This window comes from Exophiala spinifera, assembly GCF_000836115.1.
Source record: "Exophiala spinifera strain CBS 89968 unplaced genomic scaffold supercont1.2, whole genome shotgun sequence".
NCBI lineage: Eukaryota > Fungi > Ascomycota > Eurotiomycetes > Chaetothyriales > Herpotrichiellaceae > Exophiala > Exophiala spinifera.
Genome location: NW_015622514.1, coordinates 931,021 through 945,161, shown reverse-complemented (window position 1 = coordinate 945,161; position 14,141 = coordinate 931,021). Strand labels below are relative to the sequence as shown.

Genomic DNA, 14,141 nt, shown 5'->3' with positions numbered 1-14,141 from the left:
ATCTTGTCCCGATAGCTGTGATCAAAGATACCTACAATTCACTCTTATCAGGGGAGATGGCCGGGCGCATATTGTGCTGAGATCGCGAGGCCCCTGTTTGCCACCGAACGGTCTCTTCTTGGCCCAAGTTGCCGACACACCATACAATAAAAGTTTCGAGTACTCGCGCGGGACACATGTCAACAGCAAGGTTTCCACAGTGCTTCCAGCTTACAGGGGACATGCCGTGTTGGCGGTGCGAAGGAGTCGTCGAGGGGATTCGCTAGTGGCTACAATATTGTACATTATCCAAGTCCACAACGTGGTCTGTTGTTCGAGAAGTGAGTGACAAGGCCGCTGCACTGGGATGGACAAGCGGCGATCCCCAGCGACGATCGCTGGCGTCATTGTGGGTGCATTTTGGCTGGAGGCTGTCCCCAACGTATGTACAGTACGAGTATCGGCCGGCTGAGCAATGGGAGGAACATCGTAGCAGGGAAAGGTGGAAATTGATGGAAAGGTCAGTGCTGGCCAATGTTGATCACGCTAGCAGCAGCACCTCAGCAAGGGAGGTCTGCTTGAGGACGACGACGACGACGACGACGACGACGACGACGAGCACAGAGTCGAGTGTTACAGATGCAACCCAAGTCAACCCAACCAACCCCCTCCATTAGCTACAATAGGCGACTAGGCTGATCTTCAGGCTGGCCCGGCTTCTGACTGTACCGAAAGCAGGCCCCTCTGAATCGCCCCTCGGCCTGGAAGTTCCGATCTGAGCCTCCGCCTAAATGTGCAGCCGATACCGATAATGCTGTTATTTTGGATCTTGAAACGAGGACAAGGCCTCGTTATGGCGGATGATGCTACTTTCGTCAGGGCGAAGCAGCTTCTCAGGCGAGCGACGAGACAAGTGTGATGCGTCCGTCGCTTCTGGGGAGGCGTGTTGCTTCCGAGTATACTTTTCAGCGTGCTTCGAGCCTTTGGGCGACATGAGTACTAATCAGTACTTGCAGCGGCTGGCACGGCAGCGTTGTGTCTCTCAATTCGCCCTGTCAATCGCCCCGGTTTTCCGGACTTCGAACTGCAAATCATGGTTGGGCAGTCTTGAAGCCAGACGAGAAAAACATCCCGCGCTTCCCGCCGCCTGTGACGCCTCTTTGCCTCAATAACGGTCCAAACTGCGCGCGACGCCGACACCGCAGCCACTCATCGCACCCAATGCGGCGCCGGCCACCCATCTCGATATCAGTCTATCCCCAATTGCCTCACCCGCCTATCTGCTTCGGGTCACTTATTGGGCCTTGGCCCGGGTGGTTGCTTTCGCCCTCTGTCGGAGTCCGCCTGGCCCTCAGGCAATACGAACTGCCCGGCGACAAGAAACCCACCCAGAGCCCCAGGGCCAGGACACAAGCAGGGCATGGACCCGCATCCCGCATCAACCATCTGAAGTTGCTTTTTAGCTCTTGTTTCCGTTGTTGTCGCAATCTCATGGTTACTTATTCCTCCCCACGGAACGCTTCCTTCACTCCCACGACCAGCATTCCGCACCCCCTCTCTGACCCTCCTCCTATACACTTCTTTAGGTCATCATACAACATCGTTGCCCTTCATGCAGGGCCTCAAACGTTTACAAGAAGCCATCGAACGGCACCGCGAGAACAAAGACATCAACATCAAATACAAAACACCCCTCACCAGTAAGTCTCCTTGTGGGCACACCCCGGCTCGAGTCCAGTGCCCTCTGCCCTCTGCCCTCTGCCCTCTGCCCTCTGCCCTCTTCACCTCCGCATTTCGCTGACGACACTCCGCTTGCAGTTCGCAACGTAAACACCTTTACCGACGAGCAAGCCATCGACGATGCCTGTAACCCAATTCGCTGTAACCGACACGTACGAATATCTGAATGGGTTCGGGGGATACAAAGAGTAGGCGCTGCCAGATAACACCAGCCGGCATTCGGGACACTTGGACTGACACTCAGCCGCAGGAGTGAGGCTGTAGAAGGGGCCCTGCCGTTGGCGGCCAATTCTCCTCAGAAATGTCCGCTCGGCTTGTACAATGAAAAGTTGTCTGGGACTTCGTTCACCGCGCCGCGCGACGATAACCTACAGACCTGGCTCTACCGAATCCTTCCTTCGGCTAGCCACCAGAACTTCACACCCGTGCCAGAGTCATCCCCGAATTCCCTCACCTCCACCACACCGAGCTTCGGCAAGCACTTCAACGCCATCCCCAATCAGCTGCGATGGGACCCCTTCGACTTCGACAAAGAGTCCTCCTGGATCCATTCCCTGCATCTCGTGGCCGGCGCAGGTGACCCTACGATGAAACAAGGCATCGGCATCTACATCTATGCCGCTGGCGCCACCATGCCTGACAAAACAGCCTTTTACAGTGCCGACGGAGACTTCCTCATCGTGCCACAGCATGGCGTTCTCGACATCCGAACCGAGATGGGCAAGATGCTGGTGCGACCCAACGAAATCTGCGTCATACCCCGGGGTATTCGTTACCACGTTGCACTGCATGACAATGAGCCGGTGCGGGGATATATCTTGGAACTATACCAGGGACATTTCAAATTGCCTGAATTGGGACCTATCGGCTCAAACGGATTGGCGAACGCTCGCGACTTTCGGACCCCCGTGGCCGACTACATCGAGGACTACGAGAACACCGAATGGACGCTCTATGGCAAATTCGGAGGCAACCTGTTCGCGGCCAAGCAGTCGCACACCCCGTTCGACATTGTCGGCTGGCATGGCACGTACTATCCTTACAAATATGACCTGGGCCGATTCAATCCAGTCGGCAGCATCTCTTACGACCACCCGGATCCTTCCATCTTTACCGTTCTTACCGCACCCTCGATCCCTCATGGCGCCGGCACGGCTGTGGCGGACTTTGTCATCTTCCCGCCTCGCTGGTTGGTTGCCGAGAATACCTTCCGACCGCCATGGTATCATCGCAACACCATGTCCGAGTTTATGGGCCTGATCATGGGCAACTATGACGCCAAGGGGGCCGGAAAGGGTGGGTTTCAGCCGGCAGGAGCCAGTTTACATAATACAATGAGTGGGCATGGACCCGACATGCAGACATTTGAAAAGGCCTCGACGATGGACCTACCTCCGACCAAGGTCGGTGAGGGCAGTATGGCCTTTATGTTTGAAAGTTGCTTGATGCTTGGCGTTACCGAGTGGGGGTTGAAGACTTGCCAGAAAGTTCAAGAGGTGAGTTCCCCAAAGAGTCTTTCTCTTCCCCCGTTTCATGAAAAGAAATATTGTGAAACAAGTGACAAAAGTACTGACTGACATGATGTTTGGCCAGACATATAACGCTCACTCGTGGGAACCTTTAAAGGTCCATTTCAAAAGACCAGAGTCGTCGAAGCGAGGCGTCAGCAACGGCGAAAGAAGAACGGGGGTCCGTAGTGCCAGAGACTCGGCTGACTTTAGTGCCTCATGATACTCCGTACATGGGACCAAAGAAATTATACTATAGTAACTGGCGAAATGCAAGCTGCTTGCCTATCTCATGCGACTGTGTCGGTATAACTGCCTCAAGGTAGTGTACAACAACAGTCCCATTATAACAGTTTGGACGGTTGGTGCGTGGACGTTACCAAGGAATGCCTACTATAGATACTATAGATAGGTAAGGGCATGTATCTATCTATCTGTCAATCAATCAATCAATCAATCAATCAATGGATCAAAACCACCGTTCTATCCGTGAAGTGAAGCCTACCTATGGTTGCCTCTTATTGCTGCATGTCATGCATCGATCTACGAGTCTGTGCCATTCTTGTGCCTTGGGTTGGCAGTACCTGTCTATAGACTCTACAGTGCCTTGACCTGGCCGGTGGCTGGTAAAACATCGCGTGTGTGTCGCCAGGCTCCATTCACATGCAGAAACCAACCACCGTACTCACTAGTTGGTATGTTCAGTACTCCTAAGGTGCCTGAGCCCGGGTAGGTATGAGGGTAGGTAAATCCAAAAAGGAACTTTCATTCTTTGAGTGACTTCTTACCTACCTGGGTACCTAACCTATCTATCAATCAATCAATATACACACATACAGTAATAGGTAGTCCTTGAGCAAACCCCCCCCCCCCCCCCCCCAAATAGAACCACGGTCCTGACAATACCACCGACACTTAAAAAAGACGTCATGACCGTAGCCATGCCCTAATATTAAATATCATATGCCAAAATCATGAGCTCAGTAGATCCCTGACACTCATTGCTTTCCCCCTCTCTCCGACCTCTGAGGCAGGCCCCGAAGCCCCCGAAACAGACCCTCTCCACTCGTTGGTCAACATCATCAACGCAGCACCTGCCGTCGCCTCTGCCGTCCCAGACGAATCGCTCAATGCCGCGGGAGACTTGCTGTGCGCTTCCCTCTCGTGCTGCGATTGCGAGGCATGGGCGGTATTGCCGCTGTGCGGCTGCGGCAACTGCAGATGCGTCATCACCGCCGCCGCTGACGTGGGTACGGGCAGGGGGAGATTGAGCGCCGCCTTTGGCGACGGGAGTGGCGCCAGACCAGGGCTCGGGTTGACCGTGGTCCAAGAACTCGACGAGGTCGCCGACGCCGATGCCACAAGTGAAGCACCGCCAGTGCTGCCCCCCGTGGGCGTGCGGGTAAGGTCAGGTGAGAAATGGATCGCATTGAATGCGGGACTGAGCAACGTCGGCGTAGGAGTGGAAGATGCTGCGTATGTGGAGACTTGAGAGGGTGATTTCGAGTAGGGAGGGAGCTGGCCTGGCCTGGTCCTGCCGTAACTGTCTTGACGAGACGAGGTATGTGCAGCAGAGGCACGTGCCGAACTACTAGACAACGAAGAAGCCAGCGGGGATCGGCGAGCGTCTCTATACTGCCACTTGTCGCCGCTGACGACGGCGCCCTTGGAGTGCTTGCCCACTTTGCTCGGCCGGACTGCTTCAGCAGGCACTTCGGCCTCACGGCCGTGCTGGTCCTCGTCGCGCTCATCATCATCATCATCCTCCTCCCCTTCTTCCTCCTCTTCCACCTCTTCATCTTCTTCATTTTCCTCGGCGTCGAGCTCAGCGTCGGCTTCGCGATGGCGAGGGTGGCTTTGCTGTTCAAGAACCAACGTCCTTGACTGCTTCTCGTTCTCGCCCTTGAGCTGGGCAACACAGCCCTCGAGATATCGAACGTACTCGATCCCCGCCTGGAGAATGGCGAGCTTGTGCATCTCGACGCCCTCACAGGCCGGGATCATGTCTTTGAGCACTCCAAACTCTTCGTTCATCTTACTTCGCCTCCGTCGTTCAATGATGCTGTGTGCAGTCTTGCGTGCAATCTTTCGACCGGCCGCACTCGTGGCGGAAGGCTGTTTCCGCTTCGAGTTCGCAGAGGCACCCGTCGCTTTTGCGCCCGAGTTGGACGCTGCACTCGCCGCAGACGTGGGAGGCTGGTAGCTGGCATCGCTGTCTGGAGAGCGCGCAGATTTCGGCTTCATTTGGATGATTTTCCTCGCTCGACTTGGGGGAGGAGGGAGAGTGTAGGAAGAAGAAGACGAAGACGAGTTGTTCGAGGGACCACTGCCCGTTGCAGGGTCCTGGGCGGTCTTGACAGCTCCCGATGCAGTTCTCTTGTGTCGAGGACTCGTAGAGAGTGGTTTGTCCTGAGGAGAAATAGGAGGGGTACTTTGAGAATAGCCAGAGGTTGTGCTATTGCCGCTTTGGTCTCGAGGAATGTTGCCTTTTGTAGCGTGGTTCGAAGAGGATGACGAGGAACCCCCCTCGGTCGATCGCAAGGCTGGAGGTGGCAGTCTGAACATGGACTCCATGTCAGCAAAGTGAACTACCTTTTCGAGGCCTTTGAGGTCTGTTGATCCAATCGGCGTTGGAGGGGCTTTTGGCCTGGGCATAGTTGCTGAGGAGCCCTGGGATACTTCTACGGTCGATTCGATGTTCTGCTGGGCTCGTGAGGCTTGGATTTTGACGGTACCAACAACGAAACGAACAGTATCAAGTTAGCAACGCAGGACAAAGGTCAAAGTAGAACAGAGGGAGTTCGACGGGACATTTCAGAGGAAGATAAAGGACGCAGCGAGTCAAATGGGAAGTTGAAACGCTGCCGTGCGAAACAGTCGGAGAGGGGCACGTGTATGGGAGCACACGACAGCAGCGTGTGAGGCCATCAAACCCTCGTGTGGCCTGGCCGGGTGATGATAGGATGAGGCCCTCGCCGAGGTCATGGTGGCTACTTGGGCTTTGGCTTCAAACATGCAGAGGACGGAGGGAGAGAGTCTTTTGTGGCGGCTGCAGACCGGAGCTGCTGGGGTTGATGGGCACGTGTGCAGCGACAACATGTAATTGGAGCGAGAGCAGGAGAGCAAGAGAGTCCGAGTACGTACATTTGTAGATTATGTAATACCACCCTCCTCCACCAATCAATCCAAGTCTAGAGTCGCTTGATGCTCTCGTTGTTGTTGTGCTTGTATGCTACACGAGACACCCCTTACTCCTTTGTTACGATCGAGTCTTCCTACATAGGTGCGTAGATAATGTGATGCATAAGCGATCCGCCCGTCCAGTTGCGCCAAGGACCTTACGATTGTAATTACCTAGTTGGAATCCATCCTGAGAAATATCTCATGTCTCCAAGCGACGATACACAACATACATATCATAACGCATATCCAGGACTATACTACCTAGTATAAGGCATCGTCCAGTACACCCACCAACTCGTGCTTTCGTGGTGGATGAAGGATCAAGTCAGCTAGTCCACACGACAAGTCTACTGCTTCAGTCGGTATCGTCGTCGTGGCCGTCGTCCGTGTCATCACCTTCCGTGTCTGCGTCCGTTTCAAGAACCTCTTGTCCCGCAAACACCAACCACCTTCCGTCCTGGACGCTCTTCCTCCAGAATTTCGTGATGCCATCGGATCCGCTACTCATCAAGACCTGGCCTTGTCCGTCGAATGATACGGACCAAGCGTCGGTGTGCGCGTCGTCCAGCGCAGTCGAAGACTGAACGTTGGTCTGGAAAGGGAAAGCGTGCCCTGTTCTTGCTGCCCATGATGCGATCGACGCCGAAGAGGGGGCTAATGCAGATGTACTGGCGCCGGGGTTTCGACCGGTCAGTCCGGTCGTCAGACTTGACTGGTGATATTGCTGTTGCTGTTGTTGTTGTTGTTGCTGCTGCTGCTGCTGCTGCTGCTGCTGCAGAAGCTGTTGCTGCTGTCGTCGCGTAGACGCATTCTGCACAGGACCTTGTGCCGCAACGTCTGTCGCGGTGTTTGTGGTTGTGGCTGCCGCGGTCAGGCTCCGATCGGGCGCTTGCGTGACAGACAATTCAAAGATGCGGACCGTGCCATCTTTACATGCGGTCACGATCCTGTCGGTTCCTCGGACGCTGAATGGTGCCCAAGCCACATCGCGGATGAGGCTCGGGTGTCGCCTTGACCGCGCCGCTTCGAAAAACATTACTCGGTGGCTGGCACCGTCGTTGGCACCGCTAATTGAAGATGAGTCCCCGCTGGGCACGACGGAGCGGTAGATTTTGAACTCATTGAGAACACTGACCACGAGACTCAATTGGCTGCGGTCGTCGGAGAGGCTGTTCATGTATGCGAGAGGGGTCGGATTTGGATCGAAGCGGACTTTGAAGCTAGTTTCGTCGCCACGCGCTGGTGGCGAAGACCCGCATACATTGAACGTGTCGACTAGTGTCCAGTCCTTGAGGTCGTCCGGGCTGGTGGGTTCATAGATGCTCAGGAGGCCTTGGCGGTCGATCAGAGCCAAAGTAGTGTAGATATTGTCGATGGTCTTGAGGTCCATGGACACGAAGGGAACGCGTGGAGTCGAAGGGACTGTCGATGTACGACGAAAACGACGGCCTGAGTTGGGAGCTTGAGAGACATCTTCGCTCCAGAGATGGAATTTGAGGTCGTTGCCTATGCTGGCTATATGAGAGCCTAGAGTTGGGTGAAGGAATTTGGCCTAGCAAGCATGATTTGTCAGGGAGGTATCGTGGTGATGGGACAGCGCTCAAGCCAGCACAGTATAAAGAAAGACAACATGTGAACTAAAAAAGGGTATTAAGGAGAACCAACATCGCGTATATCGGCGTCATGTGCCGTAAATGTGTCTATGAGTGTGCGCTCCCCAGTCTTGGGGTCGCGCTGCCATACTTTGATCCGATGGTCGATTGAAGCTGTGAGAATGCGTGTGCCGTTGAAATTTGTGTGGAGAACTGTGACTCTGTCGTGGTGACCGGTGACAAATTCCGTTGACCGTCCCATTGTGATTGATTCTCCGGAGTTGGCTGTAGAGATGGGGTTGAATCACTGTTGAAGAAGCACTGCCAGATATGCCATGGTGGACGCGGTTTGCAAGGGCATTGGGGCGCTGGCTTCCCGATCAAAAGACTCTGCGCGCCTCAATCGATCGCGCAAGTATCAACATAAAAGCGCATAGACTCTGGATGCACCACTAGAGTCGAGGGATACGGACGTATGATCGAACAGCCACACTGTGCTGTTACTCGTTTGGCCTTTGGTGAGGTCCAGGAGGCTGATTTAAAGCTGTGTTGATTGGCGCTGGGAAGGAGGGCCCGGATCCCGGAGAATCTATATTCCGTGATGGGCATCTGGAGGAAAGGACAACTGGCGTCCGCCGTCTCATCAGAAAAACCACGCTTCACTCTCGGCACGTGTTGTCTGCTACAGTATGTGTTCCTGTCATTTCCTTTGAGGTCTCGCTTGGACCTAAGATCAATCCATGATGAATCGCAAGATTTTCCCGGGAATCCTCCAGTCTCCTTAACAATCCGGCCTTGGACGGCGGCCGACGATACCAGTTTCGACCCATCAATATGTCTTCTAGCCTAGGCCATGCAGAGCGCTGGTCGTTGCTGCTTGTTGCAGGTGTTTCGCTGTCTGTCATTGCCAACACCTTCCAAGGGGATGGCGCTCCTCTGGTAGCCTCCCTGGCGTTTTCGAGCCTAGCCTTTTCCATGACCTACGCATTTGTCCGTTGGTCGGGTCCGGCTTTTGTGAAGGCAGGGCTTAGTGGAAGGGATATGAGCAAGCTGACCCCAAAAGAAATGTGAGTGCGTCTTCATCGCCTGCATTTCTGATCTGACGAACCATCATCTATAGCCCCGAAGCAATGGGAGCGGTAGCTGCCTCGGTCTACATCTTAGCGCTGATGGCATTCATCCCATTCGCGTTTTACAAGGACATTGTTGCCGCTACATCTGGTGGTGGAAACAGAGATGTTGTCCTTGAGGTCACCGAAGTCGAGACTGGCCGTTTCTTGCATCGATTTCCGCATTCAAAGCTATCCTCGTATCAATCGGCTCTGAACACACTGCAAGCAACCACCATTCTCGGTATGGCGGACGATATATTGGACTTAAGATGGCGACATAAATTTTTCATTCCAGCGATTGCGTCTCTGCCACTTCTAATTGTCTACTATGTCGACTTTGGCGTTACCTCGGTTGTGGTACCAAATTTTCTCGTTCCATATATGCCGGGCAGAGCGCGCTTGATCGACCTCTCATTTTTATACTACCTTTACATGTCAGCTTTATCCATCTTTGCACCCAACTCGATCAACATCCTTGCTGGAATCAATGGTATCGAAGTTGGTCAGTCACTCGTCATCGCGGGCCTTTTGATTGTCAATTCATCACTGTATTTGGTTCCTTTTCCCGGGAACCCGGTTTTATCGAACGGCTACGCCACGCACCCTCATCCCGCTACGGATTCACACCTTCTGACGTTGTATGTGCTGCTGCCGTTTTTGGCTGTGTCGACAGCCTTGTTCATACACAACAAGTACCCAGCCCGAGTATTTGTTGGTGACACATATTGCTATGTCGCTGGCATGACTTTTGCTGTGGTTGCGATCATGGCACATTTTAGTAAGACGTTGTTATTACTGCTCATCCCACAAATCGTCAACTTCATCTATAGCACGCCACAGCTATTCAAGCTGATTCCCTGTCCACGGCATCGACTGCCCAAATTCAACGCCAGAACACTCCTGCTTGAACCCAGTGTCACGCCATGGCCTCGAGAAAAGCCCCCAAACAAGCTTCAGACCACCATATTCCTCGCACTCGAGAAGTTCAGGCTAATCAAGGTCACAATCGATCCCAAGACGAATCGCATATCGACGACTTCGAACTTGACAATTATTAATTTGTGGTTGGTGTGGAGAGGGCCAATGAGGGAAGATCAATTGATGAGGGAGCTATTATTGATGCAAACTTGCTGCGGTGTTTTTGGGCTCTTTGTGCGGCACACTATGGCACTTTTGATATTCAGTGTGGACAATAGAGGCAAGTACGGGAACAGCTTTCCGGTGTAAGCCTCTGGCGCTCAATTGAATTGCAGTATAATGACCTTTGGTGCAGATATGGGATGAGGTGACTGAATGGGCGAGGCAAATAGTATTTATACCTGCCAATTGATTGCTCGATTCAACGATTTTGCTTTCAGTTGGTGTTTGATCTCATTAATCGTCATTGTAGACTTCTGGATGTGATTTTTGCGTGGTTTGCATACCTGCTGAGTGCATGCTTGGTCGAGCGGTCATGGTTGCCAAGCCCAAGGAGCCTCGCGTTTTGGACTGTGCCTTTTACAGCCTGATATCAACCGTCGCCGAACGTCAAGACTACGAGCGCGGCAATCAATGGCGAAAAATGCATGAAATTGTGACACTTCAACTAGGCCAGAAGAGCAACTACCTTGCTGCTCATTTTTGGAACGCTCAGGTAATGTGGCACCACGTGGTCCGAAGTCCGCCCATGGCTGATGTTGCGCTTAGGAATCGTACTTCACCTACTCTGAAAATGAGCAATCCGTCGTTGACCATGATGTACACTTCCGCCCAGGCATAGGTGCTGATGGACATGAAACATACACGCCACGGACGGTGATCTACGACTTGAAAGGAGGATTTGGCACCTTGCGCAAATTCAATGCGTTGTACGAACTTGAAGATGAGCCGCCCAGTGGCTTATGGGAGGGCATGACGGCGACACACCGAGAACCTACCATCCAACCCTCGGAGTACCAGCGAAAGCTCGATCTCGGCCTACCCACGTCTCAACTGCATGACGCAGATGTCAGGTACTGGAGCGACTTCAACCGGGTTTACTACAACCCTAAATCAATCGTCCAGCTCAACGAGTATGAACTCAACTCCCAGATCTTACCATTCGAGAAATGGGAGGCTGGAGAAGATCTTTTTCGAAGCTTGGACCGAGAATTCGACCTTCTGGATCGTGACATCCGGCCGTTCGTAGAAGAATGCGATCATATGCAGGGTTTTCAAGTCCTAACTGGAGCCAATGACGCATGGGGAGGATTCGCTGCGAAATACCTCGACGCCCTACGTGATGAGTTTGGCAAGACAAGCATCTGGTGCTGGGGCATCGAGGACTCTACAAGAGTGGTTAGGGTAAGTCACCTCTGGCGAAAACAAAGAGCAGCGAAATTTGACCCTGGCAGCAAAAACAATTACAACGATCATGCAACGCCGCAAGATCTCTTCGGGCCATTGGCCAACTGGCTTCGGTGTACGTGCGATTAGCAGCACCACCGTCAAATTTACCTGCATATGTGAATCCTCCGTCGGCGTCCGACTGGGTGACCACTGCCTTGCTGTGCGCCGGCTTCGAGTCAGTCACCATTCCGACAAGGTTACGGCCAGATGCGAGCAAGCGAGGCTCACTGAGCCTGCTTGAAGACGCCTTGAACACAAGCGATGGCCAGAACCTGTTCGAATTGCAAGCCAAAGTCAATCACGCGATGGCCGGTACCAATGGCCAAATGCATGGCGCGATTCAAGCATCGAATGGCAGAATGCCAGCTGATCGAAACGAGGCTCATGATTGGCACCCCCAGCTCACGCACTTTGACCTGGAATATCTCCCGAGACCGCAGAACTCTATCGTGAGTGACCAAAATCACATCTTCGCTCAGGTTGAATGCGAACGAGGGTGGGCGGAACATGATTCATTCTCGCTTAGCCTCGATCCCGAGGACAGGCTCCGCAGACGACAGAACGAAGAGAGTTTGCTGGAAATGTAAGTGGCACTCCTCCTACCGCTTTAGTCAGTTTGTTTTTCCCTTCCGCTTTGGATTTGAGTTAAAATGGTGAGAGTGAGAATACTCCAACCGAAGTTTTCCGTTACCAAATATGGTATCCCGCACACTATTGGAAATGCTAGTTAGCACTGGACTCCAGTTATAACTCAACTGACGACCCTGCGCAGATTTCAGACCGGACTACGATTTCCACTGCTAGAGACATTTCCTAGCGGGCTCTTCGAGACGAACCGTGGGTATGAGGACGGGCTGGACATGTCGGCCGCACTGATCTGCAGTTCGAGGATGAAAAACCACGTTCTCGAACTGAGGAATACCACCTCGCGGCTGATGCCGCTTGAGGACCGGGAAGCCATCTACTCTGATCTCTCTCAACTGGCACAGCACTACAGCTTCGGCTGGGACGACGGTAGTGACACAGGTGAAGACGATTGAACCCCGAAAAAATGCGTTCTTGTCAAGTGATCTCTTCCCCCGCGATGCTAGCCTAGTGACCCTTTGTCGGAAACCTGGGAATTACGCGAGAGTTGGAGGCGGGGACGGTTGCGCCGAGTGCCTGCAGAGCAGCAAGGTATGGACGACTGTAGACAACGTGGAATTCAATATTCATTTGTGCGTGAACTGGGCACACCAGGCAACTTCGTACTGAAGCCAAGAAGCCTGGGCCAACCATTCATTGCCTCAGTGAGCCACAGTGGCGTTGGGGACTGTCAATTCGGTAGACTTGACGGCCATGCTTCTTCGAGACCTCGCTTCCAGTAATGATTCTGTCCGATAGGTCAGCGAGCTCCTGGGGAAAAGAACTCTATTTGCTATATGGTCAGGATACCCTTGCCCAAGGTAGCTAAGATTGTGGGCAAGAGGTGGGCGAGGCTGGGCACTCCCATGAGAATTCGGGTCCCTCGGCAAAACATTCAAAGGTCGGCGAGGTGGCGTTCTTTGTTTTTCACCGTTGGCGTGGTCACAGCACAGCATGATGATTCCGGGCACGGTGAGTGGACTGATGTGGTGCTCACGAGCTCTTGAAATGCAAGAAAATCGCCGAGCAGCTGCAAGCCTAACAGAAGCTTAGCGATAAGAAGCCAGTCATGACGCTGTGCCTGGTAAGACACCCACAACTAAAGTAAGACATGCAGAAGCCTGAAGGTTCCCGGTTTTTCTCTCAGCTTCCCCATTGTCCAGGGCTCCAGCCCGGGATGTCAGCTGCCTGCAATTTTTAGCGAGTGACATCAAAGTGTTGAACTGAATGGATATGCAGAGCCACCAATTCGGTATGCAATAGCTACCAGCACTATTGTCCAAGTGGCCCTAGCTTGGCGGGTGCCGAAGAGAAAAAACTCTGTGTAAAAAGCCAAACTGGTCAAAGCTTCATTGCTTTGATGCCAGAAATAGGTGCAAACAAAGCACAGAAGGTGTTTCCCGAACGAGCCGGGCGCCACTGTCCATGTCAAAGGCGGCTGTCTCCCAACACCGAGTCGAGAGCGCACTGATGGCGATCGGAGGGCACCGACAATGTCATGGGTGTCAAAAGCTCCGATCTGCATTTGACTGGAAAACCGGGAAGCGGAAGTCTACCATAATACGAGCGTGGGCTGCGGTCATCATCAAAGCTGACCAGCGTTCGCCCAAGTCGATGCGACCATGGCCCTCGTTTGCACCGGCGTCGATCACGCAACGGTCGGTAGAATGTGATGGAAGGGGTGTTCAGGCGCCAAACCACATGTTGCACGCTGCCGAGTTGTCTCGATTCACACTGGTCTCTCGAGTTATCGACTAGGGTTCGCTAGGCCCAAACCTAGTAAGCCTATCGTTAACCTATCGGCTGATCCGAGGACGGCGTTCGCAGGCTGCCGAAGGAAGCTCAAGGTGCTCGACGATGCCCGTTGCCGAAAAGAGCCAGTCTTTTGTCCCAGAAGCCGAACTATTCCTTCAATAGTGCTTGCGGGAGGAAGGGTAAAATGCAGCATGGAGTCACCTAATCCTCGTATCCACCACCCACGATTATTGAGAGGAGGTCCATACGAAGGCACCCGAGAGAGAGACTTTTGCTGGAGG

At 53.3% G+C, this 14,141-nt stretch overlaps 5 protein-coding genes across 5 annotated transcripts; 3 read left to right on the top strand and 2 right to left on the bottom strand.

Annotated features, from left to right (window-relative positions):
* Positions 1–1,839: 1,839 nt before the first annotated feature.
* Positions 1,840–3,450, top strand: PV08_02623 (homogentisate 1,2-dioxygenase; the record flags this gene model as incomplete). Its single annotated transcript, XM_016376981.1, has 3 exons — positions 1,840–1,907; positions 1,970–3,215; positions 3,313–3,450. The coding sequence occupies 3 exons, from the start codon at positions 1,840–1,842 to the stop codon at positions 3,448–3,450; spliced, it is 1,452 nt and encodes a 483-aa protein (XP_016238551.1).
* A 749-nt stretch (positions 3,451–4,199) lies between these two features.
* PV08_02622 (uncharacterized protein) lies at positions 4,200–5,882 on the bottom strand (the record flags this gene model as incomplete). The annotated part of the gene is made up of 1 exon (XM_016376980.1): positions 4,200–5,882. The coding sequence occupies one exon, from the start codon at positions 5,880–5,882 to the stop codon at positions 4,200–4,202; it is 1,683 nt and encodes a 560-aa protein (XP_016238550.1).
* Positions 5,883–6,765: 883 nt separating this feature from the next.
* PV08_02621 (uncharacterized protein) lies at positions 6,766–8,264 on the bottom strand (the record flags this gene model as incomplete). Its single annotated transcript, XM_016376979.1, has 2 exons — positions 6,766–7,962; positions 8,076–8,264. 2 exons carry the CDS (start codon positions 8,262–8,264, stop codon positions 6,766–6,768), a joined length of 1,386 nt encoding a protein of 461 aa, XP_016238549.1.
* Positions 8,265–8,836: 572 nt separating this feature from the next.
* On the top strand, positions 8,837–10,341 carry PV08_02620 (uncharacterized protein; the record flags this gene model as incomplete). The annotated part of the gene is made up of 2 exons (XM_016376978.1): positions 8,837–9,069; positions 9,123–10,341. 2 exons carry the CDS (start codon positions 8,837–8,839, stop codon positions 10,339–10,341), a joined length of 1,452 nt encoding a protein of 483 aa, XP_016238548.1.
* Positions 10,342–10,567: 226 nt separating this feature from the next.
* PV08_02619 (uncharacterized protein) lies at positions 10,568–12,521 on the top strand (the record flags this gene model as incomplete). The annotated part of the gene is made up of 4 exons (XM_016376977.1): positions 10,568–10,747; positions 10,801–11,436; positions 11,487–12,064; positions 12,254–12,521. 4 exons carry the CDS (start codon positions 10,568–10,570, stop codon positions 12,519–12,521), a joined length of 1,662 nt encoding a protein of 553 aa, XP_016238547.1.
* Positions 12,522–14,141: the final 1,620 nt, after the last annotated feature.